Consider the following 19130-nt stretch of genomic DNA (forward strand, 5'->3'; position numbering starts at 1 on the left):
TGCTCATCAAAACAGAAATTACTCATATGCCGTAACATTTGCTTTTTTAAAAGGTGTAATTCAGTGTTGTTTTTTTTTAGTACAGTCACAAGATCATGCCCCCCTCACCACCATCTAATTCCAAAACATCTGCATTGCTACCCAAAGAAACCCTGTCCCCATTATATTTAATTTTAATTTTTGATTTTGATAGGTTTTGCCAAATCGCTTCATCAAATTAAAAAACAAACTTCTTTTTGACCCACTTCGAAAACTGTGTCGGTTTCTAAGTTGCCTTTTGAAAGCTTCGCCCTCCTCGCATATAACAGTATCTCACTGGTCTTATCTGAGGAGGTTAAGTCCAAATTCAGGAAAGAAAAGGCACACGCCCACCCCCACATGCCATTCTGCTGCGTCCTGCAAAGAAACTGGATCCTGGCATGTTTTGCACACAAACAAAAGCACCAGAAGTCCAGCCTGACTTCATGGCCTTTTACATTCTTTAGGGGATGCATGCAACCTCTACAAGTGAACGCGGCCGCTCTCCTAATTTTGACAAGGCCAAAGGCATTCTAGTGACCTCAGTGTTCTTAACAAGGTGGACCTAAGGGCTACTGCCACCGGAAAATCAAGGAAGAAATAGTCCTTCCCTGCGTTTGTCCTCAAGCCCACGCACCGACCCCAGACCAGGTTGTCCTTGGCTCACCGTTCCCGGTGCCTACAGTGCCAGCAACAGGACCCCAGATAAGGCTTGCCTGGCGCAACGCCCCCTCCGCCCACCACCTGCCAGCGCCTGCTTCTCCGGAAGGACTTCACACTCTGGGAAACGGACTCTGAGCTGCTAAACAACACTAGGTGCACAACGCTCTCTACCTCCTTTTCCCCTTTTCCTCATGCGTTTTTAGGAACATCCACAGGGAAGACAATTAAAACCTGCAAGAAAACCAGCTGGCAGCGAAAAAGAAAATCTTGGTGACTTGGGGACGCCGCCACATGTTTATGGGCGAGTTTTGTAAGTAACAGGGCTATAAAAAAGGAGGCTCTTATAAATAAATGCCACATTCTTCAAAGCTCTGTGTAAACTACATTCTTTTTAACGAGGGAGGGGGAGCTACTGGCATATTCATGTTCCTTCCTCGTCATTTCATTTCCAACAAGGGGAAAGGAATCCTAATTGTACAATTTCCTAGGAGCGCAGCAGTGCCGCCGCCAAGGCTCTGCGCTGGCGTGTGCACGGGAGCACACGCACACACAGCAGAAGGAAAACAAGGGGAGAGGGAAAGACACATGAGGGTCTTTATTTCGCATAGCGGAGCAGAACAAAGGAGCAGGAGAGTGGGCACCTCGTCACCTCTGGTTGGGGTTGGGTTTTCTGGCTATCAAGCACATACCCTTTAACTCAAAAGACAGAACTTCTGCCTTCCTCTCCCGAGTGCTGTCTTAACAGCATCAAGATTCGGGGGGAGCCAGTGTTACCCCTCTCATTTTTCATCTGCCTTTGCTGATTGTAAAGAGAGACAGGGCCGCTCGCCTCTCTGCATGGGACACCGGGCTTGAGGCTCGCACATTCCAGCGTGGCCTTCCCCAGGAGCCAGCTGTGCGCAGGTAACTGAAGCCTGCCCTTAGCCTTGCTGTTAATAAGAGTAATTGGCACGCCGCTGAGGGGCTGCTGGAGTGCTGCGATTTGCTCCGCATGGGGGGGCTCCCCATACCATATGCGCACGCAGCGGTGATAGAAATATTTTCCATATGAGCTCTCCTTGCACATGCTGAAGTGCTCCAGGCTGAGTTAGGCCGACCCATTTGTCATTTACTCCACACAGTAAAAAACCAACAGGGACATTGCAAACTCCAGCCGCAACTAGAGGGCAATGGTCTGCTCTCAGCTTTCCAGCATCACAGACCCACTCAGTCCCTCCAGCTCCCATTCAAGACCCCGACCCCCGCACAGACCCAGAAAATATCTGCAGAGCAAAAGACGCGGGGAACTAATAGGCTAAAAGCCTGAAACAAATGACCCGTGGTTGCACGCCTCTGAGCCACATGTCTGTTTTGAACCGACCAACGACCTCCGAGCGTGCTGTGCCCACGGCTCGCCCCGAAGCCTGGCTTGGGAGTGCTCCGGCTTCCACTGCAGAGAAGGGGAAGTAATTACATTAAGCTTTCAGAGCCTGCTCCGTCCTGACAATGCAAACAAAAGGCAAAGCTGTGATGTGGTTCCTGGCCTTTTTAGGAGATAGACTTTTCACTTGGCTTTTCAAAGAGGAAGATGGATTCAGGAAAGAGGCTGTCTTTTCATTCATTACTCGGGCGTCGGTCTTGGAGACCTTTCATCGGAATAAAGAGCAAAAGGAGCGGATGAAGCAAATTTGTTGCAGGCTTGCTTGCAGGTGAGGGTGGATACACCTAAGTCCTTCCCTCTCCAGGCCACAAGGTCCCCCCCCCCCCACACCCCAGTCTCTGCCCGTGTCAAGAACTGGCCCTCGGAGGACCTACGATGTTCCAAAATGTATCCGGCACACATAGGAGCTAAACCCGTGAGAATAAACCATCCTCCTGGGCCTTAAACATGCCTTCCTGCCACAGTAGGTCTGGGCAGAGCCCTAGCCCTGTCATGTATCGCTCTTCCTCTCCAAATCTATGATATAAAGTTAAACACAGATTTTTTTTTCCAAGCACATCCAGGCAAAAAGGGAGGAAAATGTGATGCAAAATCAGTCAAGAAAAGCCATTCCTCTAGCATGCATATCCTTTCTGCAACACTGGAGAAAAATTCTCAAAAGGTAACAGTCCCTGTCGGAATCTGACATGCACATTTTTTTTTTCTCCCGTAGCGGCAGGAGAAACGTGCACGCCCCAGGCATCTGTCACCAAGGCCGTGCCAATTCCCCGATGTGGCACCTAACTGTACAGACAGCCTCAGAATGAGATTTCAGAAACTGTGGGATTCTCCAAGAAGAAAAGAAGTCTTTCTGGAAGAAAAGGCAAAGCAAGCCTTAAAAAAAAAAAAAAAAAGCAATATAAAGCATTACTCTTTGCACACCATAAAAACCCAGTCCCTCATCCCTCTTGGTAGACAGCAAAGGAAATATACTGCTGACAAAAATACAACTTCTGACAAGATATTTTATTTGGCTTACCTCTCCCCCAGGTCTTGCTAACACTGCTGTTTGAACGTGGAGCAATGTTAATATCAGGTAGCTGACAAACATTATTACCCAAAGTTAGAATTACCCTAGAGGAGAACTGCGGCTGCCAAGTGCTAACAGCTAGCAGATGCACTTGTGTCTCGGGGTTCCAGCCCCGGCGATCCGCTAGGCACCGCGCTGGTTCCCTCCGCTCTCCCTCACTGGACTACCCGGAGCTCCAAGCTCAGCCTCTGCTCTGAAGAAAACTGGTAAGCTGATCTCTTCATGTAATAACTTCTCCCGGCTGGGGGAGGGGACAGGAGCCAGCTGGGAGCTGGGGGGCTGCCTTTAACAGAAAGCAGAAAGGGGAGGGACAGAAATGATCAATGTGGAGTTCTGCATCTGGTCTCATTCATGAAAAGGGCTCCAAGGTAAGCACTCCGCTTGCAGGGGGAAGACCCCTGCTTCGTCAGGAGGCAGCGAGCTACAGCAGGGAGCTGGCGGAGCTGAAGCCCTCCAGGGCCAGGGCCTGCTGCCGACAAGCCGTCTGCCCGGGTACGCCACCAACCCATTCTGGGCCGCCGTTGGTTTTCGTACTGGTACCATCAAGGGTTGAGTAGATGACCTTGGAATTCCCTGTTAGTTCTGATGTGAAGGCTGCAGGAATCCAGGCAGTCAAAGGCTGTGTTACCGACGGCAGCCTCAAAGGGGGAAGATGTCAAAAGGGTGCTGTGTGTCCCCATGCACTGACCATTCGGGCATGAATGGATGGGAACTGAAGAAGCCACTCTGTCCCCCTCTTGTGATCTCCCTGGGTCACTGTGCCCCAAGAGCCTGGGGAACTCTTGCAGACGGTATAAAGATAAATGGTAAGGTGGGACTAATGAAGCCCAGGAGCTGGATGGCACTGGCAGAGCGCATGGAAAAATGGGGGGTTTTCAAGAAATATCTCTGGGTAGCATCGGGTTGACCATCAGTGTGGGGCTTGGGGACATAAGGAGCACGGGAGCAGCTGGGCAGTGGGTCTTATAAAAGCCTACGGTCTCCTTGAGATGCTCCCTACGTGGCCTGTTATTATGAAATAACAGGGCTCATTGTTCAAAATAGGCTGAGAACCCACCAAGTATTCAGTTCTGCTTAGAGTGTATTTTGATGCAGCGGAATGGCCTGAGCCCTGGAACCAGGGAGATGTGAGCTCAAACCCCAGGACCACCACCAACTCCCCGTGGGTCTGTGGGAGGGTATTCATGTCTACTGAGCCCCAGCTGCACTACCTGTGAAATGGGGAAAGGCCCTCTGATGGTTTTGATGACTATCCATGAGGTCAACTAGGCATAAAAAGTTGGCACAGTTCCTGGTGCACAGTAAGGGCTGAAGACATCAACTTTCCCTTTGATCTGAAATAAGTATCGACGTTCAGTCCCAGAAAGGAAATTAACTCAGGTCGTGGACACTTTCTTGCATTCATTAGGAACCTTCAAACCAACTGTAGTTTGTAATCATCTCGGAACGTTTATTATCTATCGCTAGTCACGTGACAATTTACTAGTGGGGAGTTTTTTGGGGGGTTGGGTGAAGGGACTTAGAATGCCCTTTTCCAAGGCTAGAAGAAACAGAGTATGTTGGGGATAGTCTCTCCAGTTAGACAAAAGAAGGATGGAATTTGTTTCTTCTCCCTTCTCCTCTTCTTCCTCCTTCTCATTCATTATTATTATTATTATTGTTCAGCCTTGGGTGTGTTTTTTGTTGCTGGCTGAAGGGGTACTGTCATCTACTCAACAACTTCACCAGAAATGCAGGCATTGTCCAAGAAAGCCAGGGTTCTTGAAAGACCAGGTGGTCTTGTCCCATCCTGGGTTTGGGAAACTTTCTGTAAAGGGTCCGAAAGTAAATATTTTTGGCTTTGCAGACCACGTGATTTCTGTGGCAACTATTCAACCCAGCACACAAGCAACCATATACAAAATATCCATGAAAGGGAGGGGCTGTGTTCCAAAAACACTTTACAGAAGCAGGCAGGAGGCCAGATTTGGCTGTGGTTTGCCAACCCTTGGCACAGCCAGCTTCCCAATCATTCTTCAACCCACTGTAAACTGCCTTTTGACCTCTGCTCCACTACAAGGGCTCTGGAATTATCTGCAGTGGTCCCTGTGTCACAAAATACAGAGGCTAATTTCATAGGACTTATGTTATTTGACTTCTTTGCAGCATTAGCCACATCCTCAGTTTTTAAATATTATGGTAAAATATACACAACATAAAATCTCTATTTGACTTTTTTTTAATCTCTCTGAATTTACCTACTCTAGGTTCCTCATCAAAGTGCAATCATACAATATTTGCGCTTTTGTGTCTGACTTACTCCCCTGAGCATAACGTTTTCAAGGTTCGTCATGTTGTAGTGTGTACTTCATTTATTTTAGGCTGAATAATATTCCATGGTATGTGTATACCATATATTGTTTATCCGTTCATTTGTTGATGGACACGTGGATTGTTTTGACCTTTCGGCTCCTGTGAAGAATGCTGCTCTGAACGTGAGGGTACAAGTATCTGTTTGAGTTGCTGCCCTCAGTTCTTTGGGACACATACCCAGGGGGAGAAGTGCTATATTATATGGTAATTCTATGTTTGACTTTTTGAGGAAGACCAGATGTTTCTCACAGTGGCTCCATGATGTTCTACTCCCCTCAGCAATGCATGACGGTTCCAATTTCTTCATATCGTTCCCAATACTCATTATTTTCCACTTTTTTGGATAATAGCTATCTTAAAGGGTATGAAATACATGCCCTGCTTTCTGAACCACTCTCTTCCCTTAGCTTCCAGCCCACCCCTCTCTTGTTTTCCTCTGCCTCCAATGGGCCAACATTCCTCAAACACCAAGAGTCCAGCACTATTCTGGGAACTTGGCATATAGTGTGTCACATACTCCTGACAACAGCCTTATTAGATTAAATAGCTTGCTCCAGGTCACACAAAGGGTAGGTGGACAGAGCTGGTATTCTGGGCTTCTAGGACCTAGCTCTTAGTGACTATGCTGTCACCACCTCTCTGGACACGCTCCAGTCCCCTTTCCACCGCCTGGGCCTACCCCCTAAATGGTTGTGTTCACACTCTCTCTCTCTATCCTCTCTCCTTGGGTCATGTCATTCTTTCACTGGCCTCAACCACTCTTTACGTGCCAGTGACCATATATCTAGTTGCCTAATGGATACCTGGATCTCTCAAATGTACTCCAAACTCAGCAGGACTAAAACCAAACTATTGTTTTACTGACACTTGTTCTTCCTGTTTTCTCCATCTCAGTGGATGACATCATTACCCATCTAACTCCCAGAGACAGAAAACTGGGTGTTATCTTGAGCCCACTACTCCCTCACTTGCTTAGCTACACCATTACCTGGTCTGACTGAGTATTCTCCTGGAGAATACTGAGATCTCTCCAGACTGCCCATGGCCTCGGACTCCCGCTGCCCGTGCTCCCGTCTGGGCCTCCACCATCTCTTCCTGACTTTTTATAGCATGACCTTGCAAGGTCTGATCGCTGATCTTTCCCCTTCCAGGCTTCTTTTCCACTGCAGCCACTGGGATTCATCTTCCAAAATGTGAATCTAATCATGTCATGCCTCTAATTCTTTTTTTTTTTTTTTTTACTTTCTATTTTGGAATAATTTTATATTTACAGAACACAGAGTGTCATGGTATATCTTCAGCCAGCTCCTTCTGATGTTAACATCTTAAACAGCTAGGGTACATTCATTAAACCAGAGCATTAACACTGGGCCAGTACTAACTAAAATAAGGACTTCATTAGTTTTTATCAGTTTCCTCCTGAAGTCCCTTTGCTGTTCCAGAACCCAATCCAGGATCCCACACTGCATTTAGTCAATGTGTCTCTTCGATTTGATGACCATTTTTCATTCTTTGTTTTCGATGACCTGGACACTTTCAAAGAGTACTGGTCAGGAATTTTGTGGAATGTCCCTCAATTTGGTTTTCCCTGATGTTTTCTCATGATTAGACTGAAGTTATGGGTTTGGGGGATGAATACTGTAGAGGTGAAGTACACTTCTCATCGCGTTGTCAGGGGTAAACCACGTGAACATGACATTATGGTGATGTGATTAACCTTGATCACATGGTTAAGGTGGTGTCTGCCAGGTTTGCTCACTGTAAAGTTATTATTTTTCCTTTTCTATACCCTATTCATTAGAAGTGAGTCAGTGAGTCCAACGGAATTAAGCTCCACTTCCTGGAGGGGGCGGGGTATCAACGCATGGTTGGACAGATGTTAAAACCATCATGATAATTAATACATACTTTGGCGGAGATACTTTGAAGCTATGCAAATATCCCATTTCTCAAAGTTTTGCCCACTAATTTAAATATTCATCAGTAGTTCATTCCTGCAGCAATGATTACTGTAGGACTCTAAATGGCGATTTTCTGTTTCCCCCATGTCTTCTACGTATCTATTAATCAGAATTCATCAGTATAGAAGATTTGTTCCTCTTCTCACCTTTATGTATTAATCCAATCACTTATTTATTTTTCCGTGTTTCTTAAAATCTTTTGATGGTTCAGGTATGAAGTCTGAACTCCTTATTATGACACTTTGCAATCGGGTCTCTTCCTGCCCTTCCAATCCCCTTCCCCCTCTCTTCTGTTCACACACACTCCACCCTCCAGATATCTCCACACACAAGAAATTATCCTCAAATGCCATGTGTCCCTGTGCCCTGTGTGTTCATGCTAGTTCCTTTCTCTAGAACGTCACTCCCCCATCCTCTGTGGGTTAGCTCCATCACTCTTTGCCTCTTTGAAAACTCGGCTCGAATTGTTATAAGCACCAAATACTGGAAGCCACCTAAATGTTCACCAATAAAGACTAAATGAGTAATTTGTGACATCCATAAGATGGGGTATTCTACAGAAGTAAAATAAATAAACAGAAGAAGGAAAAACATGAACTTGCTTCCTTTGGAATGATATGAAACATTTCCAAGATCTATTTCTAAGCCAGAAAGGTAGGATACAAAACAATGTGATTATTGTTCTATTATTTGCACATACATGTTTACAATGGCTAGTATATATATCAACCATCTGTGGAAGAACATGCTAGAGACTAACCAAAAAAAAAAAAAGGCTGCCTCCAGGGAAGGGAAGTCAGCAGCTTTGGGGCAAAAATGAGAGGGAAACTGGTTACTATATAGTCACTTAGTCACATGTGGCTATTCTACTGAGTACCTGCAACATGGCTGTTCCAAATTGCGATGTGTTACATGTCAAGTATACTTTGTACCCATTCTAAGTGGTGGCACAAAAAAAATAAAGGATCTCATTAATAGTCTTTATGCTGATTAGATATTGAAACAATAACTATATATATTTGGATTAAATAAAATGTACTTGTTTTAATTTTTTAAAATACGGCTACTAGGAAGATTTCAATCACATCATATTTCCGCTGGATGGCACTTCTATAACTTTTTCACGCTTACTGAATTGTCAAACGTGTAAATGAATTGCTGTTCCAAAAGTAAATAAAAATGAAATAATGGCAAATTAACAGTTAATAATATAAATAAGTGCACACGTGCCCCTCCCCCAGTGATCTGCTTAAATGTCACCTTCTCTGGGAGCCGGGGCTTGTCAGGCTCCCTGCCAAGCTGAGGGTGGTGCCCCTGTCCTGTGTCCTCAGGCATTCCCTGGTGACCTGAAACATTGTATTTGTCCTACTGTATTATAATTGTTAACTAACGTATCCCCCTTCATCGATAGAGAGCAAGGCCTTGATGACAGGAGATGTGTCCCTTTGTGTTCCCAAGACCCTGCACATAGACAGTCTCATTCAGTGTGTGCTGAATACAGAAAGAAGACAAGGAAGGTCCAGTGGGACTGTCAGCTGTGACAGGTCTTCTGATTGTGCGTCTTAGAAACCACAAGAGGGAAAAATGAAAAGGAGATATTCTCGGAAGGTAGATCCCTCGAGGAAACGCCAATAATTTCCAACCTAACTTATGGGTGACCTAGAATAGGGAAAATAGAAGTAACAGGGAAAATATGTGCGAGAACTGGAAAGTCGGGAAACACATTCTGAAGCCACGCGTTTCATGTACAACATAATCATGCACTTCTGTCTTCATAACAGCAATGACAAAAGAGCAAACCCAGAGCAGACAGCACCTCTAAGGCTATTTTATTGCCCTCAAAAAACGTCTATGCCTTTACGAAGGAAGAAGTGAGATGCAGCCCTCTCCACAGAGGTATACGCTGTATGGTAAATTGTTAAAGCTATGTTTATTTCCTTGAATATGTGTATATTGTGTGGAATAGGTGGGAAAAGTCTCTGTCAAGAAGTTGCCTATGGGTCTGGGAGGAGAAGCAGGTGTTAGTAATTAGCTCTCCCTTTGTGTGGACCAAGGAGCCATTAAACAGCCAAGGGAGGAGGAAATGAGGAAAGCAAAAAGGAGCTCTGCGATCCTATTGCCCCCATTGCCGCAGAACAGAAGGAAAGTACGAGAGCTTAGAGAGCTTAAAGCAAAGGGAGTCCCTGCATTCTTCCCTTTCCTTTCTGCCTTAAAGGGCCCGAAGCCTGGCTGCACGGGCACCTGTCACCAGAGGGGCAGCTGTGCGGTTAGGCTGAGCACCTCTCTGGGTCGCTGAAAGGAGGGCTATGTTCCCCTGGAGCAGCTCTGAAGTTGTGCCAGGAGCAAGGTCAGAGACTGTCAGGGAGGTGCTCACAAAAAGCACGCAGGGCAGGCTCATGTGAAGTCTCAGGCACAGTGGGAAATTAATTCAGAGAGGGCATCTGGACCATTCTCAGGTTGACCACAGTCTTTGCTCCATGGTGGAGGTTCTCAGATCGTGGTCCCTGGATCGACATCATCAGTCAACTTGTTAGAAATGCAAACACTTAACCGAATTGGTAACAGATGGGGGCCCATCGATCCGTGTTGGAACATGCCCTGTGGGTACCCACTCAAGTTTGTGAACTGCTCTGAGCGACAGTTCTCTGTCTAGTAACCCTTCGTTCAAATTGTAGAACTTAAAAATACTATTTAATAAAAATGTATTTTCTTAGAAAGTATGACTACCAGATATTAAAACATAGCCTAGAGCTCTAATAATTAAAAAAGTGGCAAACACCGCCAGTGTAGGAAAGACAGATTATTTACGCAACTGAGCATGGGAAGAGTTTGACATGTAGTCAACGGGTCCCTTCAGGTTAGCAAAGGAAAGGATGGAAAGGGTTGAGAATACTGCTAACTGTTTGGCAAGTAGATAAAGTGACTTTCCTAGTTTATAGCATATGCTAAAAATAAGTGGCAGGCAGATTCAGGATTTCAACCAAACAATAGAAGTATAAAATCAATAAAAGAAGATGGGTCAACATTTCTATATTCTTGGAGCCAGGAAGGGCTTTTAAGCATGGCTCTAACAAAGGCAGAAATCATAAAGGAAAAGGTTTATACAGATTTTTAGGATTCTGAAAATTCAAAATACCATAAATGAAATTAAAAGTCAAATGCCCATTAGAAAATGTTTTGATCTTGCTTATTGGCTAAGACATCAGTACCTATCATGTGCTAGAGCCTGGGGGTGTAGTCATCCGCAAAAGCAGAGTCCATTCATATTCTTATAGACCTCACTGGCTGGTGCAGGAGGCCAACATTAACGAAACCCAAAAAGTATATCTAAACTTGGAGTGTGGAATGGCCGAAGAGGGAGGATGTGTGGTGAACTAGATGCCTGTCCCCATAAGGGAGACTGCCTTCTAATAGCAGCAAATGGCTTTCAAGAGGATCTGAGAGGAAGCAGGTGTGGATGGATAGAGTAAGCAAGTGGAGGCACCCCATCAGATTAGGCTGAAGGCCAAGAGGGGGCCGTGACAAAGAGTTTTGTCTTTTTCCTGTTGAGAATCTCTTTTAAGGACAGAGGCAGCAGTTACATGATTAGATTTGCATTTTGAAAGTCCACTCTATAATGGAGAAACAACTGGAAAGACGCAAGATTGGAAGTTGGGAGACCAAGTAGAGTAGGGCTGTGGCCTAGATGAAAAAAGAAGAGCTTAAACCAGGAAGATGGAAAGAAGTGAAAATTTTCAATGACAATTTACAATGTAGATAATGGAAAAGGGTGTATGCCTATATTATATTTAAAAAAAAGACCCATAAATCATATAACAGCAATTTTAAGAGTTTTAAGAGCTAGAAGCAATGTAAATACTCTATGGTATATTCAAAAACTGAAATCCTAGTCAGTCGTTTAAAATGACTGTGTCAGGGGCATCTGGGTGGCTCAGTCACTTAAGCATCTACCTCTAGATCTTGGCTCAGGTATTGATCTCACGGTTCATGAGCTCAAGCCCTCAGTTGGGCTCTGTGCTGATAGCACAGACCCTGCTTGGGATTCTTTGCTTCTCTTATACTTGCATACAAGTGCTCTCTCTCTCTCTCTAAATAAATAAATAAACTTTTAAAAATCGAATGACCATGTTATATATTGATGGATATGGGTACATTATGATGTTATATTGTTTTAAGAGAAAAATAGGCCACATAAATGGAAGAAGAGTCATTAGCAAATGGTGCTGGATAACTGGCTATCCATATGCAGAAGAATGAAGCTGGTCCCTTACTTTACACCACACACACACACAAATTAACTCAAAGGGCAAATGGGTGGTTCAGTAGGTTGGGTGTCTGCCTCTTGATTTCTGCTCAGGTCATGATCTCAAGGTCTTAGGATTGAGCCCCGCATGGGGGTCTGAGCTCCAGCTGAGCATGGAGCCTTCTTAAGATTCTCCCTGTCTCCCTTTGCCCCTCTCCTCTGCACCTATGTGCATGCCTCTCTCTCTCAAATAAAATTTAAAAATTAACTCAAAATGGGTCATGGATTGTGGCAGATAGAATACTGAATATGTTACATTGCATGGCAAAGGGGAGGTAAGGTAGCAGATGGAATTAAGGTGGCTAATAAGATAGTTTTAAAATAGGCAGATTATCTCGAGATACCAAGGTGGGCCCAATGTAATCACCAGGGTCCTTAAATGTGGGAGATTGAGGTAGAAGAGGAAGTCAGAGTGATTTGATGTGCGAACATCGCATGCTATCACTAGCATAGAAGATGAAAGGGAACCATGAGCCAAGAGAGGCAGGAAGATTCTCGAACATGGAAGAGGCAAGAAGGCAGGGATTGATTCTTCCCTAGAGCTTCCACATGAATGCAACCTCGTCAATACCTTGATTTTAGCCTAGTGAAACCCATTTTAGACTTCTGACTTCCAGAGCTATAAGAAAACCAGTTTGTGTTAGGTTACTGACCCAAACATAGAAGCTAAAACTATAAAACCCTTAGGAGAAAACATCAGAGTAACTTCATGACCTTGGATCATGATGGTTTCTTAGGTATGACATCAAATGCACAAGTGTCAAAGGAAAAAAATGGGATTTCATCAAAATTGAAGACTTTTGTGCTGCAAGTGATAATACCAAGAAAATGAAAAGACAATCCACAAAATGGGAGAAAATAGTCATAAACCATATGTCTGATAAAGGATTTATGTCCAGAATATATAAAAAAATTCTTACAAGTTAATAAATAATAAAAAGATAATCCAATTAAAAATAGGCAAAGGACATTCGCAACTACTTGGATGGAACTGAAGGGCATTTAATCAGTCAGAGAAAGACAAATGTCATATGACTTCACTCATATGAGGACTTTAAGATACTACACAGATGAACATAAGGGAAGGGGAGCAAAAATAATATAAAAACAGGGAGGGGGATAAAACATAAGAGACTCTTAAATATAGAGAACAAACAGGGTTGCTGAGGGATTGTGGGAGGAGGGATGGGCTAAATGGGTAAGGGGCATTAGGGAATATACTCCTGAAATCATTGTTGCATGACATGCTAACTTGGATGTAAATTAAACAATTAATTAATTAAAAATAGGCAAAGGACTTGAATAGACATTTCTCCAAAGACGATACACAAAAGGCCAGTAAGCACATGAAAAGATGCTCAACATCATTAGTCATTAGGGAAATGAAAATCAAAACCACAATAAAACCACTTCATACCCACTAGTCAAAAATATAGGTAGTATAAAACGTTAGTGAGGATGTGCAGAAATTGGAATCCTCACACACTACTGGCGGTACTGTAAAATGGTGCAGACACTGTGGACAACAGTCGTAAGCTGCACCTTAAAGTTAAGTGTAGAGTTACCACAGGACCCGGCAATCCTATGTACCTATCTAAGAGAAATGAAAACATATGGCTACACAAAAACTTGAACACGGACGCTCACAGCAGCAATAATCATAATAGACAAAAAGTGGAAACAACTCAAGTGCCCATCACATGATGAATGGATACATAAAATGTGATATGTCCATACAATGGAATATTATTTGGCCCTAAAGAGAAATGAAGTGCTGATACACTACAACATGGTAGCCCTTGAAAAGACTGTGCTAAGTGAAAGAAGGTAGTCACCAAGACCACTTACTAAAAACCACCTATTATCCATTTAGAGGACATATCCAGGAGAGGCAAATTTATATAGACATAAAGGAGACTGGTAGTTTCTTGGCCCGAGAAGTGTGGGGAGGAAAGGGGTACAGGATTTCTTTTTAGGGGGATAGACATCTCTAAAAATTATATTTTTATGTGGCAATGGTTGCACAACTCTGAGTATACTAAAAATATGGCATTGTACACTTTTCATGGGTGAATGGCATATGTGAGTTTGTTTTTTTAATGTTTATTTATTTTTGAGAGAGAGAAAGAGAGAGCACAAACAGGGGAGGGTCAGGGAGAGAGGGAGACACAGAATCCAAAGCAGGCTCCAGGCTCTGAGCTGTCAGCACAGAGCCTGATGTGGGGGCTCAAATCCACAAACCGTGAGATCTTGACCTGAGCCAAAGTCCGACGCTTAACCGACTGAGCCACCCAAGTGCCCCATGTGAATTTTCCTTAATAAAGGTGTTTTCAAAAAGTAGCCCATACTATGGCCTCCTTAATATAATTCTATTTGGGGTAAACAGAAGGAGGGACTGATGGCATTCATGTTCTTAAAAATTTAGTCATGCTGAAGAAAATTTAGTTATTATTTTTCTACACTGAGCAGCAGAAAAATAGAGTAACAAAACCAAACTTTCTCATTTGGAAGAAAGAATGCGTATAACAATAAAAATGGGTAAGACTGTGAAGAGTGAGCTCACAAAGGAAGATATACGAACGCAATATGGAAAAGGAATAGGAGAAGCAAGTTAACACCAGTGGTAGCCAAAATGTAACAGAACCAAGTACTTTGATGCCATGTTCACATCATACCCTGGGAAAGAATTTTCATGAATGGCAAACAGCTGTCATTGGCAAGAGTTTAGGGAAGCGAGTAGTCTGACACAGGGCTGATGAGAATGAAAAGCACAACAGGTGCTTTAAGGGATGGGCTCCTAAAGGTTTGAGGTGCACACGGATCACCTGGCCACCTCAGCGAAGAGTCACCGATGTCACTTTTTACCCGGGGCCTCCTCTCCTGCTTTGGTCCTCCCCCCCGTTTCTTTACCTTTCCCCCCTCTTTCCTTTCTTCCTCCCACCAGCAAAGGAGCTGAGCTAGCTGGTGGGAAGGGCAGCCAGACCACACCTAGTCTGGGAGTTGTGACTTCTGTTAACCTCAGTTGGCTGGAACCAGCCGTGATCTTGGCATTGACCGCAACAGGCTCCCAAGCCGCTGAAACAGCCATGCTGGTGGCTAGTAATCTGCTCTGCCAAACTATTCCCTAGCTTGCATACAGAGCCTGTCCATCTTTTAGCAAGAATTTCTACCGGGAGTGTTTTATTTTCTTCTCTCAGTAGACAAAGATTGGAAGACGACCGGAAGGTGTAGTCAGTAAAAAATGGCAAGAAGAAGTCAATAAAAAATGTAAAAGTAGATACCACAACTCACAGCACTGCTGTCTAGCTCCAACTGTTGTTGGGGTAAGCGGCCAAAGATACTTTACAAGTCTCCGAGGGCGAAAATTTATGTTCCTAAGTGCAATTCCAAAGCAAAATCCAATAAACCAAATCATTACGAAAGAGGTCAAGGTTTCGATAGTTACTGTGTGTATTATTTAATATTTACTGTGCTAGGCATTAGGCTAGGAGGTAGACACAATCCCCATTTAATCCTCAAGTCCTGTGGATTAAGCATTCACTCATTTTATGACTGATGAAGCTGAAGACTAAAAAAAGTAAAACTATTTTCAGTGTATTTTGTTTAAGAAAACATAAATGTATACAGGGTACTTTAGAAAAAATTTAATTTCCTTATTTCTGAATTTCTAATAATTTAGGAAAACATAATTATCTTTATTTCTTCTGTCTTTTTTAAGTTCCTCCTTCCTAGCCCAGCACCTGGCATCAGGACTGTTTAATTTAAAACAGAATAAATGTAGTTAATCACTAACCCTGGCTTTCAGTTAAAATTGTTAGGCAAAAAAATCAAAGAGACCTCTTGTTGACAGAGAACTTTGTTCTGTATTTCTTATGATTAATGTACACTGCCTGTTTTGAACAGAGAGACCGTGTAGTTAGTTTTGAAGCAATTATGAATTTCTTTTCCCCAGTAGCAAAATACAACATGGTTCTGTCATGTTCAGAAGAATGTCAAATGCCAGCAGAAAGGAAAGTTTTAAAAATGTACCTCTTGTTTCATCAAGATGATTAGTTAAGGTAATGCTAGCTTCTGTAACAGATAAACCTTGAGGTTTTAATGGCTTAACACACAGAGAGTTTCTCTCTTGTTTGGGTAAAGTCCAGATGGTGAGGTAGGCAGTGCTCTGTTCCACACGGCCCCTTATGGACCCAGGCTGCCCAGAGGCTCTGTCCGCTTCAGCATGTGGTTTCCAAGGCCGCCCTGGACATTGACATCCATTTGGCAGATAGGGAGGGGAGAAAGTGGAGGGTCGCCTGACCTGACCACCTTCCACTGGCCACATTCAACTGCAAGAAGGTAGGAAATATGACCTAGTTGTGGGCCCGGGCAAAATGAGTCATGGGCTTGTCGTATTAGTCAGGATGGTCTGAAGGGGAGAGTTCCTCACTGTTACCTGTATTAAAGTGTGATAGATATTTATAGTAAGGTGACTCCGGAAAGCCCAGACTTACACCTTGCTGTCTATAAGGCCTTAATACCTGCTTTACATTCAGATGTGCCCCTGCCCCTGCTTCATCTAAGACCAGCCAAGAAATCCAACAAACACACTAGAGAAGCATTATCGTCCCCATCAGTTGACGTATAGATATTCCAGTTCCAGAAACAGAAGCCGTAGCCCAATAAGAGAGTTACTGCTCATATTATAAGGTAAAGAGATGCAAGGAAATGAACATTTATCAAGCGGCTGTGCTAGCTGGTGCTCGACAGACATGATCTTATTTGATTTTAATAACCGCGGAGGAAGGAACTTTATTTCCATTTTCCACAAGGGGAGAAAGCTGAGGCTCACAGAAAGGCAACTCTCCCAAGGTTGCAGCAGTAAGAAGGGGACCCAGCGTGCGTGCTGTGTTATAGTGACCACACTTTCATTCCTGCGGAGCTAAGAGCTCGTGGGTGACACTGTGGGGAGCCTGAGATGGGAAGTTCCTGACCACACCTCCACGGCAGCTCCCTGGGTCCCTAGGGGCCACAACTCTCAGCATGAAGGAGCCCCATGTGCCACAAACATACCCACAACATATGGGCCAGGGCACTTGTCTCTAATCCTTATCACTGACCTCGATAATGGCAGAGGTGGAAGGAGAAAGGGGGGGGGAGTTCCCAGGTTAGCTGTCTTGCACTTTCAATTTCTGCGGTTTCCAGTAATAATCACTTTGGAAAGTTGGGTATATGCCTGAGAGCAAGAGAAGTTGGCTACTGTTCAGTCTTACTGAAAGCAATTTTCCTAGGCTTACGCATAGTCTCCATCAGGCAAAATACTATAGTATAAACAAAAACATGGATGGAAATCAACAAAATCTGAATCATCTCAATGAAGAAAAGTGGCAAAATTTAAGAAAATCCAAAAGAAGAATCATAAATGTGAATGGAAGTAGGGGTGTGTGTGTGTGTATGTGTGTGTGTGTGTGTGTATTAGAGCCTAACTGATATTCTTGAGAATAGATCAGTGGTTTGTAACCTTTGTGTGTGTGTCTATAGCACACGTTCAAATACTCAGATTTTTGGCTGCACATTTGAAGGGCTTTGAAGATAAACCCTGATGAGGAAAAACGAAGCGGCAGGAAGTTCCAAACTCCTCTCACTCTGGCACATGATTCATTTCTGTTGCCTTCCATTTTGAGAACAATTGTTTACCACCCCGAACCACAGACATATCTTTACATTCCCAAGAAGTGCTTGCATATCTCAATAAATGGCCGTTTTCCGTAAGTGCTAAATTGACGTGTCGCTGTGCCTCTTATCTCATGGCACAGAAAACCACTCCCTCGTTCCCTGCCACATCCCATTAACCTGCTCAGTTGAACACATCTGACAGACCGTGTATGAGAACCCATTCTATGCTGAGGCAAAAATGACTGTCACATCCAGAGGAACATTGGGCAGAGTACTCAGGGCGCCACTGCGACGCGACAGCCTGTCACAGGCTCTGGGGATTCACATCAGCTCATTGGAAACGTGTCAGATAAAAGTTTGCACAAGTGAGATTCGAAGCTCCCTTTCACGCACACAGTCCTCTGCCCAGCTCGTAAACATGTCAAGAGAGGATCAATGTCCTGTTTCAAGTACAGCCCTGAAGAAACGCTTTCTTTCAGGAAAAATAAAAACAAACCAGCTTTAAAAGGGACTCTCTCAACTAGACCTAAGAATGGTGCGGTAAAGCTGCCAAGAACGATGGCATTTCTGTCTACTCGGTAGGCCTTTTAAGGGACTGTCTCCTAACGAGAAAGAAGTCACTCGAAAATATTCTGCCTGTGCCAGTGACGTGTGATTTAAGAGAGGAAATACTCAGAGGCTTAAGAGACCTTTGCAGGGAGCCTGGAAGCTGGCTGCAAGTTTGAAGACATTTGCATTCCCTGGAATCCAGGCTCATTTATCTCTGGGAACCACCAGGATGTAGAGTCCATAAACTGCGATTTTAGAAGGTCCCTACGTGGGCAATGAATCAGAACAAAATGAAGCTCAGTGCAAGCAGGTAGCAATTTCTCGTGGTTTTGTCCCCAGGACGTGAGGGAAAATTCAGACATCTGCAATGAAACGGGGATGGGTCAGTGAAAACACCTTATTATTCGATAACGTGTCCAGGAGCGGAATGTGATTGAATAGGATTGGTTCTCATTTCCTCGGCTCAGTCGATGCAGCTGTTTCCTGGGTATCTGTAGTGCATCCGTTAGAAGCTCCTTCATGAATGGGAGCCCTGCTCCAGGGTCCCCAGCCCTTGAGGGAACGGGGAGGGCACCGAGTGTGAGGTCAGGGATGCTAAGGTAGAGCGTCAGCATGTCAGATCTCACCATTGCTCACCGAGGACCGTGGTTTTCTCCCGCAATTACGGGGCCAGAGAGATTTCACTGCTTCTCAGAAATCCCAACTGCTTCTGACTTTTCAGCATGATTTAAGGCATAAATTTCTGTGTCTGGGTTCCATTTCCTCAGAGCTGGAATGTTCTGTCCATGGGCTGTGATAATAGTAGTCAGTTATTTCTAACTCAGGGCTTGGGAAAACATCCCACGAATACATAAAACATTTGCAGGGCATTCTTTCTGCGTTGTAAATCTGTATAATTGACTCTCAACCTCATAGCCTGAATAAACTTATCCATGGGCACTTTTTAACCACCATCTCCCTCCATGGCTCTGAGCCCAGGCCTGACCTCGACCAGCTCTGTATCCTTCACTGCCTCACTGCCTTCTGCGTATTTCCATTTCCAAGTCTTACCAACATTTGAAATCCAAAACATCTATAATTAAATTCATAATCTCGTGGTTATGGATGTCAGTTTTAGCAGCAGCCTGCTTGAAGTCAAAT

General features: G+C 44.1%; 1 protein-coding gene across 2 annotated transcripts in view; it reads right to left on the bottom strand.

Annotated features, from left to right (window-relative positions):
• THSD4 (thrombospondin type 1 domain containing 4) overlaps positions 1 to 19130 on the bottom strand; it is a 549275-nt gene that overhangs the window by 181057 nt on the left and 349088 nt on the right. The window contains exon 1 of one of the 2 annotated variants that reach the window (XM_039237822.1): positions 3120 to 3191. The exons of the other annotated variant lie outside the window; for it this stretch is intronic. Within the exon in view, the coding sequence (XP_039093753.1) occupies positions 3120 to 3191 (72 nt within the window). Of the gene's footprint in view, positions 1 to 3119; positions 3192 to 19130 lie in introns of those variants that run through there. 2 annotated transcript variants of the gene reach the window in all.

Source organism: Hyaena hyaena, unplaced genomic scaffold (assembly GCF_003009895.1).
Source record: "Hyaena hyaena isolate Hyena2069 unplaced genomic scaffold, ASM300989v1 scaffold_130, whole genome shotgun sequence".
Classification (NCBI taxonomy): Eukaryota; Metazoa; Chordata; class Mammalia; order Carnivora; family Hyaenidae; genus Hyaena; species Hyaena hyaena.